General features: G+C 37.5%; 1 protein-coding gene across 1 annotated transcript in view; it reads left to right on the forward strand.

The window, feature by feature from the left end:
- The window catches only part of man1a1 (mannosidase, alpha, class 1A, member 1), a 125,291-nt gene that overhangs the window by 33,059 nt on the left and 75,468 nt on the right, over positions 1-16,764 (forward strand). Inside the window, exons 2-3 of the mRNA XM_039692126.2 lie at positions 396-492; positions 15,741-15,856. Of these exons, the coding sequence (XP_039548060.1) occupies positions 396-492; positions 15,741-15,856 (213 nt within the window). The remainder of the gene's footprint in view (positions 1-395; positions 493-15,740; positions 15,857-16,764) is intronic.

The following is a 16,764-nucleotide window of genomic DNA, read 5'->3' on the forward strand; positions in this document are numbered from 1 at the left end:
TTTTCAACTACAAGTGTGTTAAGCGGATTCAACTACAAGTACACCATTTTTAGTTTGACTAAAACTTGTTTTTGTTTAGTGTAATGAGTTCTATATTGCCATTTATGATATTGATATAGCTTTGAGATTTCCCTCCATTAATTAAGTGCTCCTGCACTGCTCACTTGTGCTGAAGTGGATTCATTAAGTATTTCATCTTTCGATTTAATCAAATGAATTAATGATGATATTGATCCTTGATTAGCCCAATGCCTAATTCATTTAACTGGCATATTCATTTAACTTTCCTGAACCGTGATTCAGTTGTTTGCAAAAATGATTTCCGTGATGTTTTACCTTTTGCAATAAGTAAATTAACCAAAAGCTAACCTCTTCATCCATCACTCTCCCCTCAGATGATGCAGTTCGCTTGGGACAATTACAAGCGCTACGCCTGGGGCTCCAACGAGCTGCGTCCCGTCTCCAAGCAAGGCCACTCCAGCAATTTGTTTGGTGAGTGTCTCTCTGACTCTGACCATCAAACTATGATTCGTTCATGTACAGCTTCACGTCTCCACAGTAAATTGGTAAGCAGTCAGAACTGTCAATCAAAGCTGCACAGGTGGTTAGGTGACCTCCATCAAAAAGGCTTTTGATTTTCTTTCTGGTCCGTCTCACTTCATGAGCTCCGTCTAAGTCCATTTCTGCTATCAAGACGACAAACAAAACCATTTCTGACTGCGTCGGGTGGGAATGGCATGGTCACACAACACAAATTTAGTTTCATGAAACCTTGATCCTCTACGTTTACGCATTGTGTTTTCCTTCCCTCTAAAGAAATTTTGTGCTGCTTTTGCCCATCACCGTCTTGACCTATTTCTATTTTGAAGCTGAAAAGCACAGGTTGTGAGTGGGCATACTAATTCTTGAATAATTCATGAAGGCCTGTCCATCTTTCTGAGGTTTGTAATCTACATCAATAACTCATAGCAACAACAACCCATTATATCACACTGTTGTACTACCTGCCAACGTATTGCAGTATGCGTTGTTTTGCTCCTCTCAAAAATGTTACCGCGCCTTCCAAAAGTATGGAATTGGAAACGTACTCAAGTTTGGAAACACTCTATAAAATATCAGCATTAATATATTTATTCCAATAAATACGTATTTATGTATCTTGCAATTATCATTCAAGACCAAATAATTGAACAAATAATAAAAACAGTGTATACTGCCGCAGTGGTGAGACATGCCCTCTGACTACTGGGTTAAATTTGGGCCAGATTTGTTGGTTGGCACACTTGTATTGCTTCACTGATTGATTTAACAATTAAGTTTAGCAAACCAATTAGGATAGCCTAGTTTATAAATCCTGCATAAATAACCTCCCTTTGAAACTTTGGGGATTTTAAATGTTTAGCAGGCCGTCATGCAATTTCTCCAATTTTTCAGGTTGAAAGCTTACCGTATCTTGTCAAAAGATGCACTAAAATTTCATCCCCTGGAAAATTATTGGCCAAAAATAACGTTGTTTTTGAATGAATCATGTTGTGATCAAAATGTAAACACAATTGCGAATTGAGTTTGTTGATTGGTTCCCAGTGCATACATCAGATTTCTTTTTTTCCACTATATGTTTTTGTTTATTAGATGTTAGATATTCATGTAGCAGTTACTTAGGAAAATATATAGCCTAATATAGACCATTTCACAAGATGTAAACAACACTGGTCCAGAAGCACTTCCTGTTTCAGTTTGTAACTGTTTTCTTTATTTCACATGTAAAGAAAACATCTTAAAGATGTTTGTTTAACTTTTTGATTCAGTTTTAAATGTTCTGTTGATTGTATTTTATCCCAGCTTTTATGTAGTGTTAAAAAACTGAAACAGGAAGTGCTTCTGGACCAGTGTTGTTTACATCTTGTGAAATGGTCTATATTTGATTCCGAACGGAGTCTAATTTAAAATCAATAATTTTCAGTTGCAGATACATTTTTTTGTGCATCACTATTAAACACAAATGTGGGGTTTGACTGCAAACTTTTGACCATACAAACAATTTCCAGCCACATATCCTCTCAATTAATTGCGTTCTCTGAATCTTGTTTCATGCACATCAGTGTTTTTCAGGATTGAGACTTGGAGTGTTATGAAACATTCATCAGACGTCCCGCTGCTGTGTTGTAAACTCCACACATAGTCGATTGGCACTCAGCTGGAGGGCAGGCCGGGGATTTACAACGCACATTTGATTAACCTCCATAATTTTGCTTTGGACTTGCCAGTTGAATATACAGTGTTAATTTATTTGGCTCACACACTATCAGAGTAACAATCTGGCAAGAAGCACGTCACACTCTTCACATCCCCTCGTGTCCTACAGCCTCAGTCGTGTGTGTGCGTTTTAAAAAACTCCCATGTCAGTCAAAGCCTGACATTATTATTACCTCCCAACCTTTTCTGTCGTGCCGTGCGTTTCCAGGCAGTTTTGAGTGCTTGTCAAATTCTCAAATTGTAAAGTTGGCCCCATGGGCCATACGGCCCATGAACACAGGAGACCACCGAACACATGCTCAACCATTGCTGCGTTTTGTCTGGCAGGGTTTTCCATTATAAATTTAGAGGTTGGGTTAATGGTACGTTGGCGCTGAATAAAAGATTATCTGGAATGTGCTGGTCGGGGTTTTTGTACCTGACCAGGCAGCTGGAAAGACTGTTTTGTGCTTTCCTAGTTGGCGTTTCTCAGTGAGATGTGAGCTGCTGATACCGGCCGATCGGATCACACACACCGACACAGAGTAAGACCTCACTGGGAATCATGGTCACTGGGGCGGTCACAAGAACAGACACTTTACAACCCACAGGGCTTTAGCTCGCAGAGAAAAACCAGGCTGAAGTCAAGCCATATGGAAGTGCTTAGTCAAAACATTATGCCTGCTTGTGTGTTCCGGATGTGAGGTTATTATCACATGTTTTTGTAAACATTGCATGCCGCATACACAAAGTCGAGGTATGGCTCTTTTTCTGATGCATTTGACGGTGCAGTATATGGCAATTTCTGATGAATTGCGTTTAACCAGCCATGAAAAAAATCATTAAGGCCTCAGAATGTGTGGATTAGAGTGAGTTTGAATAATTCACACACTCTGGGCTTGTTTAAGACCATTGAATCCACATAATAGTCTGGGATAGAAGCAAGGAGAATGCAGTAAAATAGAATGGGGTGTTAGTGATGAAATAACTGAATATAATTCAAATAATTGAGATTAATGACTGTATTAAAGTTTACACATTGTCCAAAAAGTTAATGAAAGAAAATAATTTTAGATTGAAGTTTATTGCATCGTTTACCGCCATCGCGTCACCCAACAAGTTTATTGCATGTCTTTTTTTTCCAAATTGTGCAGACCTAATTACTCCTAAGTGCCATTTTAACAATATTATTTTTAGGTATATTTGTTAAAATTGTTTGTTAAAAATGGTAGGGATAGACTATAGATCGGCCACATATCGGTATCGGCTGATTTTCATTTTTAATATTGTAATTTTATCTGCCCGATAAGAAAATATGGCTGATAATATTAAAGCCTATAAGCAATGAATTATATCCTTCAGCTGAGACACTTCCCTTCTTGCGTACTGTTCACCACGATGCTTTGCTTGATCATTGAGATCACTTCAAAAAGGAAAATACATGTACATAGAACTATAAACTGCATAAAATTGTTGTGTGTTGGGGTGGCTTTAAAATGTTAAAACTTTTGTTTTGTAATCAAGCTCTCAAAAATTATATTAAAAAAATTGGATTTATATTTATCGGCCAATATATCGGTTATTGGCTTTCAAATATAAAGAATTATCGGTTATTGGTCAATTTTTATATCGGTGCATCCCTAAAAAATGGGCTATGTTGGTAGAATAATTTAAATGGAAAATGGATTTAGAACATTATTTTCTTTCTAATGAAGAATTTTGTATTTATTTTGTACATTTCCCTGCATGATACAATCATATTTTGATGTACAGGAAAAATATCAGTAGCCGCGTTTCCACTGCCGGGCTAGGGCTGGGCCAGAGCTAACAGCGAGCCGAGCCGAGCTAGTGGCCTCGGGCCTCAAGCACCGGGCTTGCGTTTCCACAGCCGGGCCAGTAGCCCCACAGCGCTGCCCCAGACCCCACCCCTAACACGCATTTCTGGATCAAACGTCATAAAACCCAACCCATTTCAGCGGGTATTATTAATTAATTTATTTTTTAAATTAGGAAGATAGCATGTATATTACCTCACCTGCCGCAGTGGCTGTAATAGTGTCACGAGACCAGTACAGGCGATTCTCCATTTCAAGCAGCGATTTTTTTGCGCGATATAACAAGTAGCCTAGGGCTGCGGGCACGTTTTCAAGTTATTCATTAACCGTTAACCGGTGCATAGTGTGCGCGCCGCAACCTCAAAATACAGAGTTAATTTTTTAACACCTTTAATAACTGATTGGACCCCATTTGAAACGAAATTAATTTATAGAAATAAAACGCAGCAAGTACGGAGCAGTTAAAGCCGCATTTCCATCACCCTTCAAACTGAAATTACCAATTGAAAATAAGCAAAACGTCCATTTCACAAAATCTCCGTGTCTGCAAATAATAATAATAATAGTAATAATAATAACCATCATCATCATTATTGTAACATTTTATTAGGCTGCATATGTAGAAGACGCCTTTATCCAAAAAAGGAACAGAGCACAAATAAACACAATATTTTTGACGCATATCAGTGTGTGTGGAGCACGCACTGATGGCTGCGAGACGCCCATGTGAATTGCAGTTTCATTGCATTTCTTTCAGTGGAAACAACTTAAAATACTCTTTCATTTCTGGTCATACAGAAAATAATAATACATTATTCACAAATACATTTATTTGCGTAAACTCACAATAACAAGAAAACGTTGTGCTTTAACAATTAATCAAGGCGCGCTTCATGATCTCCGTGAACTGAAGCGCGAGACCTGAAACAGCCACCGCATTCGAATTTGTTCGTTTTAAATTGGACATTTAAAGCTTTAGTCAGATTAAAGCTTTAAATGTCCAATTTAAAACGAACAAATTCGAATCGAAAGCCAATATCTTCTGACTATGTAATTATGTAGCTAATTAATTTCTCTCTAAATGTGCATCCGGAGATAGAGATATGTTTTTAGCCGAAAATCGCCTAATATAATATCCACAAGTTTCCTACGCCCCATGAGGCCTTGCGTCAAAAGTGGGCGCGACTTCCGGTTGGAAGTAAACAAAGCGCGACTTGACATGCTTAACACTCGTTCATTCAACAGTTGACAGTCATTCAAGTTATAGCGATCCAAACTAGCTAACGATGTGGGAACACAACCTCAACGAAATTAAAAAGGGTGAAATAACACTACCTTTACCCTCCGCAGTCGTTGATTGGGAGTATTATAATAACATTATTAATTATCAATACTCATCAAGGCATGGTGACAGACAGATGTGCGAGCTGACAAACAATTCAAATAAAAAAATACACACTTAGTCATTGTGCTTTGGAGTTTATTCAAAATTATAAATGAATGTGCTGCTTGAATACATTACTGGCACATTTGGTATTCTGTCAACACAGGCTTTGATCCTGAGTTTAGGTGTAACATCAGTAGCGAACAGCCAATCACATGCTGATAGAGTTTATAAAATATAAAGAATTAAAAAAAAATGTACACAGGAAGATTCGTCGTCTTTTGGGAGGTGATGGAAACTAACGTTACAGTCGTTGGCAGGATCAGAGACGGGCTCTGGCATGATCACTCGTTTTCAGCTTATAATGTTCAAAACAATCACGTTTAAGCCACTGAATTAGTTTAGTCCGGTTATTCATACTACCGCGAACAGCACATGTTGTCCCTGAGCTCCGTAACGACATCTCTCATAAAGATTTGCGTCTTTAAATAGTAAAATAATTCTCCGAAAAACAGCTAGCCTCTTCGCTAACTAACACACAAAATACCATTGGAATGCTACTTCCGCCGCCTCACCGGAAGTTTCACCCACTTTATTTTTTACTGGAGCGCCCCTCGGAAACTTGTGGATAGCCTAATCCCCTTTCTGTAGGCTGTGGTTACGGCTCTTCTCGTTCAGCACTGCGGGGAAAATATCATTTCCAGGTTCTAATTTGGCCTCAGAAAACCAGTAAAATATATATTTTTTTCATATTAATTTGTCAAATATTTTAAATGTTTAAGGGGCAAAAAAATCAAACAAATATCTGAAAATTCGTCGATATGTAGCCTATATATTTTTGTGCAGCATTTGGCTTAGGCCTACAGTTCAAATTAAACTGTTATGCAATTTTAAACGGTTAATAGGTTAAACATGGACACCCCTATGTGCATCTTGCTTCAGATCATAACGTTCCATAACACCGATAAACTCCGCCTTTTACCTTGAGCACGCCTCTAGCCCGAGCTGGCCCCCTCTGGCCCAAGGTATTCGACGGGCCAGAAATCCTGGCCGTTGGCCCTGAGGAAGCCCCGATCAAGCCCCGGAAGTGACAGTGGAAACGCGACTGGCCCTGGCACGCACTAGCACGGCCCGGCCCTGGCCCGGCAGTGGAAACGCGGCTAGTGTTTAACACGTATAATAGATATTCTCTGATTTGATTGGCTGACCTCAAACAGTAGAGCTTTGTACTGGAAAAGCCAAGATCATGGGTTCGATCCCCAGGTAATGCTTGAACCTTAAATGCAATGCAAGTACAGGAAAAAGACCAATGTGTTAAATGCACAACAGTTGTTCAGCTGAACTCCGTTTGATTTTCAATAGAATCTACTGTTTGTATCAGACCAGAGTATGCGTATTCTTGGCTTTAAAATAGCACTTGTTTTGCTCATGCAATACTGCTTAGGAAGTTTGTTCCGAGAGAATGTTTGAAAGTTGACCTGCATAGAGATTTGACATAGCTGATTCCATCACACTAAATACTGGCTGTTCTGTTCCATGTGCCAATCATCTGAGCACAGGGCAGGAGCAGATTCTCCAGACTGGATCTCTCCGTGCGAAACCAGCAGGGACTGAGACAATGCCTTGGCTAATGAAGCCACTCAGGTACAGTATGAACTGTCTGCAGTTCCCGAATGTGCGTGCTTGTCACTCACGACCACTTCCTCTAATAAAACGCACAGGGAAAAGATTGAGATTCGGAAATAACAATTTCCCAACAGTGAATTAAACCGATCTGCGATGGTCTCTGACATGAACTTTGCAATAAAATAAAAAGCATTAAAAAACCATCACAATCTTAAAGATAAGTGGTCAGGAAGAGGAAGAACACGTCAGTCCGGCTCTAAGCCCTTGTGTGCTCATTTAACACAGTGGCTGCTGAACCATGATGTTCTGTCAGTATATAGCCACACTCATATTAATGACCCAACAACAGTTGTATGCTTAGCTGTGTGTTTGGGGCATAGACAGAAGAAGCGCTGGGTTTTTGTTCTGAATTTAAATGAGTAGTCTTTGTTAGGAATACAGTAGAACTTTTTCTTGACTTTACTTGTTCTTCTCTTGCTTCAGATTGCTTGTCAAGCATGCTTTTTGCTAAACTAGCTTTTGATTAGATTTAGCGGTATCATTTACAATTGTCTTATATATAAATTAGTGCTGTCGACGATTAATATATTAAATACGATTAAAATATTTAATCGCGATTAATCGCATTAATGCCATAGTTAACTCGAGATTAATCGCAATTAATCGAACATTTTTATCTATTCTAAATGTCACTATTTCTTTTTGTCGTATTATTTTTTTCTCTCATTTTAATGCGCTTATCAACATGGAAAAGTGGATCGGCTTGCTTTGTGCAAACGTTTTTTTATTGAAAACAACATTGCCATATACTGTGTTCAATTTCACACTAACATTCTCACTTGGAGCAAACAATCTCTCACATAATGTGACACTGTCCATCACTAAAAGGGTAAGAGATTGATATTGATATTGACGAGGGATCACTTTGGTCTTGACAATGGAATCATTTGGCAACTTTTTAAAAGTAAACTTTTCATTCAGAATCTTATTGGCATCCATTTCGGCGTATCGCGCTCGTCATCCACTCAAAACGTAACGTTAACCTACTATTTGGCCGGCTCGCAAGCTCAAACAAGTGTGTGTCGTCACTGTCGTGCCTGTTGTTTTTGTTTCCAGTCACCGCTTGCGCTTTGGTCGACGAAGCAACAAAACGTCCTCACGTGGCACAAGCCATTGAAATCAATGGGTTTCATAGCGCAGTGCCGCGCCACGCAGGTCGCGTCCTGTTGCAAAAGTATGTGAACAAACTACAGTGCAAAGTTTGCTAGGACAAAACAACCGTTAATCGTGCGATTAAAAAAAATTGACGCTGTTGAAATGGATTTGCGTTAACGCCGTCAATAACGCGTTTTACTGACAGCCCTAATATAAATATTAAAAAGTAACAATAAATATTAATATTTTAACTTTTTAAAATAACCAAAAACATTTGATAATTTTATTAGCTGTAAAATTGTGTGATGGTCATAATTTGTGTAAAAACTGTATTTATGAGTTATTTTCACATTCGTAATTTCTGTATATTTATCAAGATAACCATAGGTTTAAAAATGTTACATTTTCATGCTGGATTTTCAGGTAAGATTTTTTGCATATGTTAACGTGCTGCGCTCTTGTTTTTTGCAGTGGCCCCTAAAACCTCCGGACAGGTTTTTCCAGTTTAGCTTAAACTCTGTATTTTCCTTGCCCGCTCAGTTAATGTGTTCCCTCTTTTTAGAGTAAATAAACAGTGTCGCTATGAAAAAGACTATTTGATGTTTAAAATGTTAGTCAAGACTGCACCTGCCATATTGTGAGGAGCAATTTCTCCTATTCATTTTTCTCCTATTCATTTGTCTCAGATTTGAATGTGACCTTCAATAAACAAGAAAAAAAAGCTGCAATCTGTTAGTTTTCCTAGAAATCAACCTCTGAGACCTAAAATATCTCATAGTTGAAGAAACTCCCATCTGTTTTTAAGAGGATGATGATGATGTTTGCAGTGTTTTTCTGGCCGGCAAACACAAATTGGAGCATCTTTGGTACTAAACGGTTTGATGCAGCAGACAACTTTGCCGCTACGGTGTTTGCACTTCAGCCATGAATATCCTCCAGTCTGAATTTGATCACCATCATGGCATTGTTGAGATTGCCATTGGCTTGCTTCATCTGCGTTTCTGTTTGTCGCCTGAAGAAGCTCCTGGTCCAGTGTCACAGCAGGCTCTAGGAGTTCCTGCTGCTTGGAGATGTGCTCACAACCAGCTTCTTGCTGAGCAAGATGAGTCTTCTTGTTTCAACTGTAATCAGCAGTCTAATCTTATTTTTGAAGTGATGTATTTTGCTTTAGAAGCACTGACTAGAGATTGTGACGGTCCTCTGAGTTCACTGATAAAGTCTGTTTATATATTTTTCTCATTACAACAGTCACTAGAGGAGGGTAATGTTTTACTGTTTGTAGTCAGTAGTGACAGTGCCCTGATGGTGTATCTACAACCCAGCAGCAAAACTATTTATTATTATTTCAGTTTTTTTGTGAGCTTGCAGCCTTAATTGAATATTTTGACCACAGGACATAGAATAAATGATGTTGTTTTCACTGGTTGCATGCACAAACAAATGAACATCGAAATCAGTGATGTCTGATTTGTGAGTTAATTGCTGGTTCTTTTTTTAAATGATTTTTTTATCAAGTTTTTTTAATAATGCAAGTTTTTGGAATATACATGGAAGAAGCGAGTCAGATAATCTTTCGGATCAATTACGTAGTCAACTGACTCATTTTTTTTGTTTTTTTGTTTTTTTGGATGAAATATTTGAAGAATCAAAAGTATTATATGTGCTAAATGTTTAATAATTTTACATATTAACTTTCAATTTGTGTGACAGCAGGTAGGGTTTTGTCCTGAAACCAGTAGCACTTTTATTTTGTTATTTATTTACATTTCTCAATGCTAGTGTGCTCAATGCTAGTGTGATCGATTACGGAGTCAACTGACTCATTGGACTGCTTTTTTTTTATGAAATATGTGAAGAATCAAAACTATTATATGTGCTAAATGTTTAATAATTTTACATATTAACTTTCAAGTTGTATGACAGCAGGTAGGGTTTTGTCCTGAAATCAATGGCACTTTTATTTTGTCATTTATTTATAACAAAACCTGCTGTCATACAAATCAAAAGTATTATATGTGCTAAATGTTTAATAATTTTACATATGAACTTTCAACTTTCAATTTTATGTGCTAAATGTTCAATAATTTTACATATTAACTTTTCAAATGACAGCAGGTAGGGTTTTGTCCTGAAACCAGTAGCACTTTTATTTTGTTATTTATTTACATTTCTCAATGCTAGTTTTTAATATGTATTTAACCAATTTTTTTTAAGAAGTTTAATATTAATATAAATATGAGCAAATGAAGTAATCCGATGTAAATTGAAACCGCTTAAATCGACAAATTCTTGACTCGTGTTTATTCGATTTAAATTAGTTGTTACTATTTAAATTCTTATTCGGTGCTTTTAGAGTTTGACTGAGAAGTCGGTGTATTAATTAAATTAGCTTTTACACCGTGTCCTAACTACACGCGACGCCGCGACACGCGATGAAATGCATCTTTTCCATGTTGATCAGAGTTTTTGTCCTAACCAGACGCGACGGCAACACGCAAAGTTTCTAATTTAGAGACGGTTCCTATTTCTGCGACGTCACGGCTGACAGAATGAAGAAATTACACTGGTTATGAGTATATACATTATTTATTTTTAAAAATAGGTCACTGTGCCACAAGCGATAACGGATAATTTACCTCAGATTTTGAAAGCATATAATATAGCGTTCAAAATGAATTCTATGCAAACAGACAACTGTAGGCTACTTCATAACAAAATTAGTCAATGAGTAGGCTATATTTTGTTAATGTTTTGATTTTTAATAATGTTATTTCTTGATTTGATGATGTCCTTACCCATTTCCAATGCGAGTGCGGGCCAGCAGTGCGCTTTTTCACAGAGAGACTCCGCCCACACGCTGTTCTGATGTGTGGCGTCTCAAAGTCGCGTCTAGTGTGGACAGACACACTTGCTGCCGCTGGAATTTTATCGCGTCGCGTGTAGTTAGGACACGGTGTTAGGCTGTTTTATTATTTTCCGTTGTGTCAAATGTTCATTTCTTTTCAAAATGCCCTGCCAGATAATGATCTCTGAATTGCGGTCCAGTATCTGTCATCCCAGAATAAACAGGCAGGATTGTACCACCTTGCAGATGCTGCCAATGTCAATTCCCTGCCAAGTAGCTCTGGGGGTCAGCCTTCATTTCGATAATACCGTTTCCAGGACGTTCTCTTCTGGTAATGGCTTTCTTTCAGATCCCAAATGAGCGACCATCTGTTATACCGGCCTTGCTGAGATGAGCTCCAACACGTGATGCTACCGTCAAACATTAATGCTCGTATCTTGTTTGTTTATTCCCTGCTTTAAAATGGTGGTTGGTCTGATTGATTAAACCATTGCATGCACTGGGGTAGAAGATTGTTCAATAGTTGATTGTATTTTCGAAGTTGGATGGTTATCGTCTTCGATCCACAACCTTTTCAAGGGGTAGAGTGTTGATAAGATCAAGTCTTTGTATTGAAAGACAAGCAGGCTGGTATCCGATCACCTCTAACCTAAGGGTTACAACATGCTCTCATCAGGTTCAACAAGGATTCATGATGGTGGATGGCTTTATCAGGTCATTAAGTGCCTGTTGTGTAATTTACCAGTGTAATTGGAATTGATAAGGTTTGTGTATAGTGACTAAGAGTCTCTCTAAACCTGTGCCGTGGACTTCCCTGCGGATAAGATTGTATATTCCTGATTTGGGTCAGCATTCAGAGGGTGAAACCAGTCATGTAGGGGAAAAGCTATTGGGACGTGAATGTCTAACCGAGGGCTGTATTGGAAAGCTTGATAGTGAAGTGATTTATGACCTTCTCACACTTCCTCACTGGGATTTTCGTCCCCAAGGGCCGGTTTGCAGTGCACAAATATGCTGTCCTTTCACCTACAGTGCAGTTTCTTCCTTGAAGCAGATTTTGATTTGCGTCGTCTCTGCATAGAACCCCAATATTTGCTTACTCTTTGCATCTTATTTGAACTGTGTGCACAGAGTATTGTGTTTAAGGTATATGGAAATCGTTGGCTTAAGCTGAATGCGAGCTGTAAAAACTTGGCTACACTGGTTACATAGTGTAGTCATAGACATTGAAATACAATTTGCCACAGAAAGCTAGATGCTGTTGTAATTTTTCTTATTTACCAGGAAGAAATTGCACTGTGCATTGTAATACCGTGAACTGTATTTTCAAGATTTTTCATTGATTTTTTTTTCTCTGTATACAACATATAGATTTTTGTACTTTTACATTTGTGTATTAATATAAATGTGTCATTTGACACCAAAGGCAGGCCACTAGGAACTAATGAACGTCTACGACACCTACATGTCGACCATATTAATACACACATGCCTTCATTCTCAGACTTTTCACCTTTACTTGTGAATGTTTTTGTACTCCATCATGGTACGGTCTCATCCTTGTCTGTTTTCCTGACTTTTACAAAGTGTAGTCTACAGTAACCAGGGATTTTGATTTAGGGAGTAGGGTTGTAAGATCACAGAGTAGTCAAGAGTTGGGAAAAAGTCATGTTAGATCATAAAACTGGACATTTTATGACGGTGCAATTTAACAGCATGATGACTGTTCTGCTTAAAGAAGAGTGTTCCTGTAGGAAACAAGAGGGAGGGCACTTTGACCATTTTTATGTCGTTTTGTCTGGTATTTACCACCTCCCGTTTCCTCTTCCTGTTTCTTTTGACACCTCGTTGGGGTCCTCTTCTACTTGTGGTTGTGTAAACCCAATGGTTTCTCCTGACAGAATTTTGGAAGTGAGATTTGCCCATTTTTTTTTAAAGAAAAGTCAGAATTGCAAAAGTAAATACATCAGACATTATTATTTTTTTCCTGTTGGAAAAACTTCTCGCCGTCTAACTCGTGCAAAAACTTCATAGCGTACTCTCTTGGGAGATTATTCTTCATTTCATTGGCTCTAGCAACAGTAAATGTGGAAAAGATGTGTGAGTCCTCTGCAGGAGGCGTTTGAGATGTTGCATACATATATTGCACACAATAATTCTGTCATGTTGCGTCTTCAACTTCACTAGAAAGAGCCTGGGCTGTTAAATGAGGAACACAGCTGGTTGGCAGCTTTGAATTTGTTGAAGAGGGTTGCATGCAGTGCCAGACTAATAATTAAAGTACAAGAAACAGTGTCGCCCAAACTGCTGTGTTTGTAATCAGTACAAATGCAAAAACTACAACGAATGTCTTTTGTTGTTGTTGAGGAGTGTTCCAGTTACCATATGCTATTGTTTTCCTTCCCTTTTCGCACATACACTTGTGTTTGGTAACATCAGCACCCTAATTAGCTGCATTCTTCTTTCTTTTTATCATGTTGTCAGTGAATCTTGCCTTATGGTTGAGTGAAATGACCTAGAATAAGACCGATTTGTAGTTATGGATTATTATGGGAACAAAATGAAATCTGCTGCTTTAAATTAAAAACAGAAGTGTTGAAACCATGGCCAAGTGCACATGCTCTGAAACATCCAAGGTAAGTGGAGTCTGTGATGACTTTACCTGCCCTCTTCCTCACCAGGTGGGCAGGGGTGCACCAATAATCCTTTCAGCAGTCCGGACTGTCCGTTCTTTTATCTGATTTGCCGTTTAAGCCGATTAATCCATTTTTCATGCATTATCAGGTGTTTAAAGCATTTTCTACTGGTTGAGAGAGGAAAATTACTGCAGTAAATTGACTTAGGATGGTCTATTTTATTGTCATTAGTTAATATTGTAGAATAGAATATCGCCCAGTATAACCTAAAATTGTTATTTCTTAACGTTCTAATTACATTCTTATAACCAAGCAAGAACGTTAACGTCTAAAAAATAAACTGGACGATTTGAATGTTCCTAGAAAATTTTGAAATAAAGTTTTTATAATTTAATGGGAACGTTTTGAAAACGTTCTTATAACCTAAATTTGTTTGCTGGGAAAGATGAGAGATTTGCGATTGCACTGAACATAGTGATGCACGATATATCGGCCAACATATCGGTATATGCCGATATTTGTTCATTTTTATGTTATCGTTATCGGCCCGATCATAAAATTTGACTGATATTTTAAAGCTGAAAAATAATGAATTATTTCCTTCAATACTTGAGACAATTAAGATGCGCACTGTTCAACAAGATTGATCTTAATTGCTTGAAATATGATGAATCAAAAAGGAACATATAGTTAAGTGCAAAATGTGCTGTCATATCGGCTACATGAAATTATAATGAGAACATTATAATTGTGCGATTGGGAAATGGATTTTAATTGTGAGGCTTTTGTTTTTGCATTCAGGCTCTCAAAAATTATATTCCGATTCATCGGCCGATATATTGGTTATCGGCTTTCAAATATAAAGAATTATCGGTATCGGCCAAAATCTTCACATCGGTGCATCCCTAACTGAAAACGTTTTAATTGCAGGATTCTCTGAGTGAGCCCAGAGAAAATAGACCTTTTCTTACAAGAGCAGCGTGTATCTGAGAGCAGAGATTTGTGCTTGCTCATTATATTAATTTACTTTCGCGCTACAATAGTGCGCTCTTGCACTAAGAAGTGCAACATTGGGTCCGTCTGAAACCGTGCAGCGTAACATTCGTTCCGTACATTGTGTAATTAAATATTAAAAATGAACATCATAACAAAAATAAACACCGGTTTTCAGTATGAACTGGTATACCGCCCAGCACTAAATACAATGATGGTATTCTAAAATAATTATTGAATTAATAGTTTGAAATAAGCAATTAATCATTTATTTTACAAGAAATTAAGCTGATATTTGAGAAAGCATAAAAATTAAAAAGATAGAAATATTTTTATTATTACTGTGGTTGTTGTTGAAGCTGCTATGTTATAATTATTATTAATGATGATAATGAAAATATTGATAATGGTGGTAATAATAACAATACTAATATAGCATCACATTGTTTAAAATTTAACTACATTTTTTATTTTTATAACAACAGGGCTATTTTTATTATTATTTCATATCATATATTATTTAACAGCTACATTTTATTGCGCAAACATGTTGCGGGTATTGAAATCGTCAGTGTCCCAGTGTTTTTAGTGGATCCATATTAGTGTTATTGATAAACTGATTCACATCATTTGAAAGTAAGGAGCCCAAGTCCAAGTCTATGAAAGGCTAAATGTATTGTCTACACTATATTACAGCACCAGAGACTTATTGAGCGTTTCTTTTATCCAGGATGTTGTTTTCGTGTCATCTACTAAATAATCTGACATGGCCTGATCGGTTGATCTTAACCCCGTCTTCTCTTTGAGGGTGTAGACTTGACTCACAAGGTTTATATTTGTTGAGTTGTGGTTTGTTTGCTCTCTAGACAAGATTTCACCGTAGGCAGGGCATTAGTGACCACATCTCAGAGGCTCTGAGGTCTTTATCATAGAGCTATCGGTTTTATTTCAAGCTACAGCTAGGCTCTGATCCTAGAGGTAATCCCACAGGAATTCTTCTCAAATGGTTTGTTGTTTGTATTTATCCACAGGTAGTCTCAAAGGAGCCACCATTGTGGATGCACTGGACACGCTCTACATTATGGAGATGTATGACGAATTCGAGACTGCTACTGAGTGGGTGGACCGAAACCTAGACTTTAACATGGTAAGACCCAAGCCTTTTATACTTATTTCTGATGATCCAGTTGATTCTTACTTCCTTCCTATAAAAATTCCCCTGAATAATACAACGGAATAATGAGTTTTTGATACGGCTTTGAAAACCTTTCTGCGTGCTGAAAGGAATGTCTACTAGCATCACCGCTTGTTAATCTGCCAATAAGACTCTGACTCACGGCTCTGGTGTAATGTGTGAGGAGACGCTCCACATCCTCCAAGCTTCATAAACTATCTTCCACATCATAATTTCTGCTATTTTTCAGTCATTTTAATTCCAGACTCCGAGCCCCTGAACATTGACTGTTAACTCCATGATTTGCAGTTCAGTTTACATTTTTTTTGTTTTGTTGTTTTTTTACGGCTATGTCAGCATGATATGATGGTTTTACTGTTTGTATGGTGTGTTTCAGTCCATAACACAATGCAATAAATAGTTTATCAAGAGTGTCTGTTATTGAAGGATGGGGCAGGTAAAAACAAACCCTAAGCTAATGTGTGAGCAGACATGAAGAAGGCAAAGTTGTTTTTCATTTGACGTGCAATTTGTTGCAAAAAGGGGGTCAGAGAAGGTAAAATATCTTAAACTAAATTTTGAAGTTTTGTCGTCATGTTTGGCCTATATATATTCATACTTCTGTTCAAAAATATTCCGAACATGTTTTTTTTTTTTTTTGAAAGGTAGCATTAAATTGATCAAAAGAGGCAGTGAAGAGATTTTTTTTTTCTAAATATTTCCATTTTAAATAGGCGTAAATGTAAAAATATGTGTGTAATGAATAGGGATGGGTATCGTTAAGGTTTTATCGGTATTACTACTCTTACCGATACCGCTTATCGATCCGGTACTTTAACGGTATTCTTATCGGTTCTTTTTGGTGGTTTTTTTTTTTTTAA

Source organism: Pimephales promelas, chromosome 13 (assembly GCF_988280905.1).
Source record: "Pimephales promelas chromosome 13, fPimPro1.hap1.1, whole genome shotgun sequence".
Taxonomy (NCBI): Eukaryota; Metazoa; Chordata; class Actinopteri; order Cypriniformes; family Leuciscidae; genus Pimephales; species Pimephales promelas.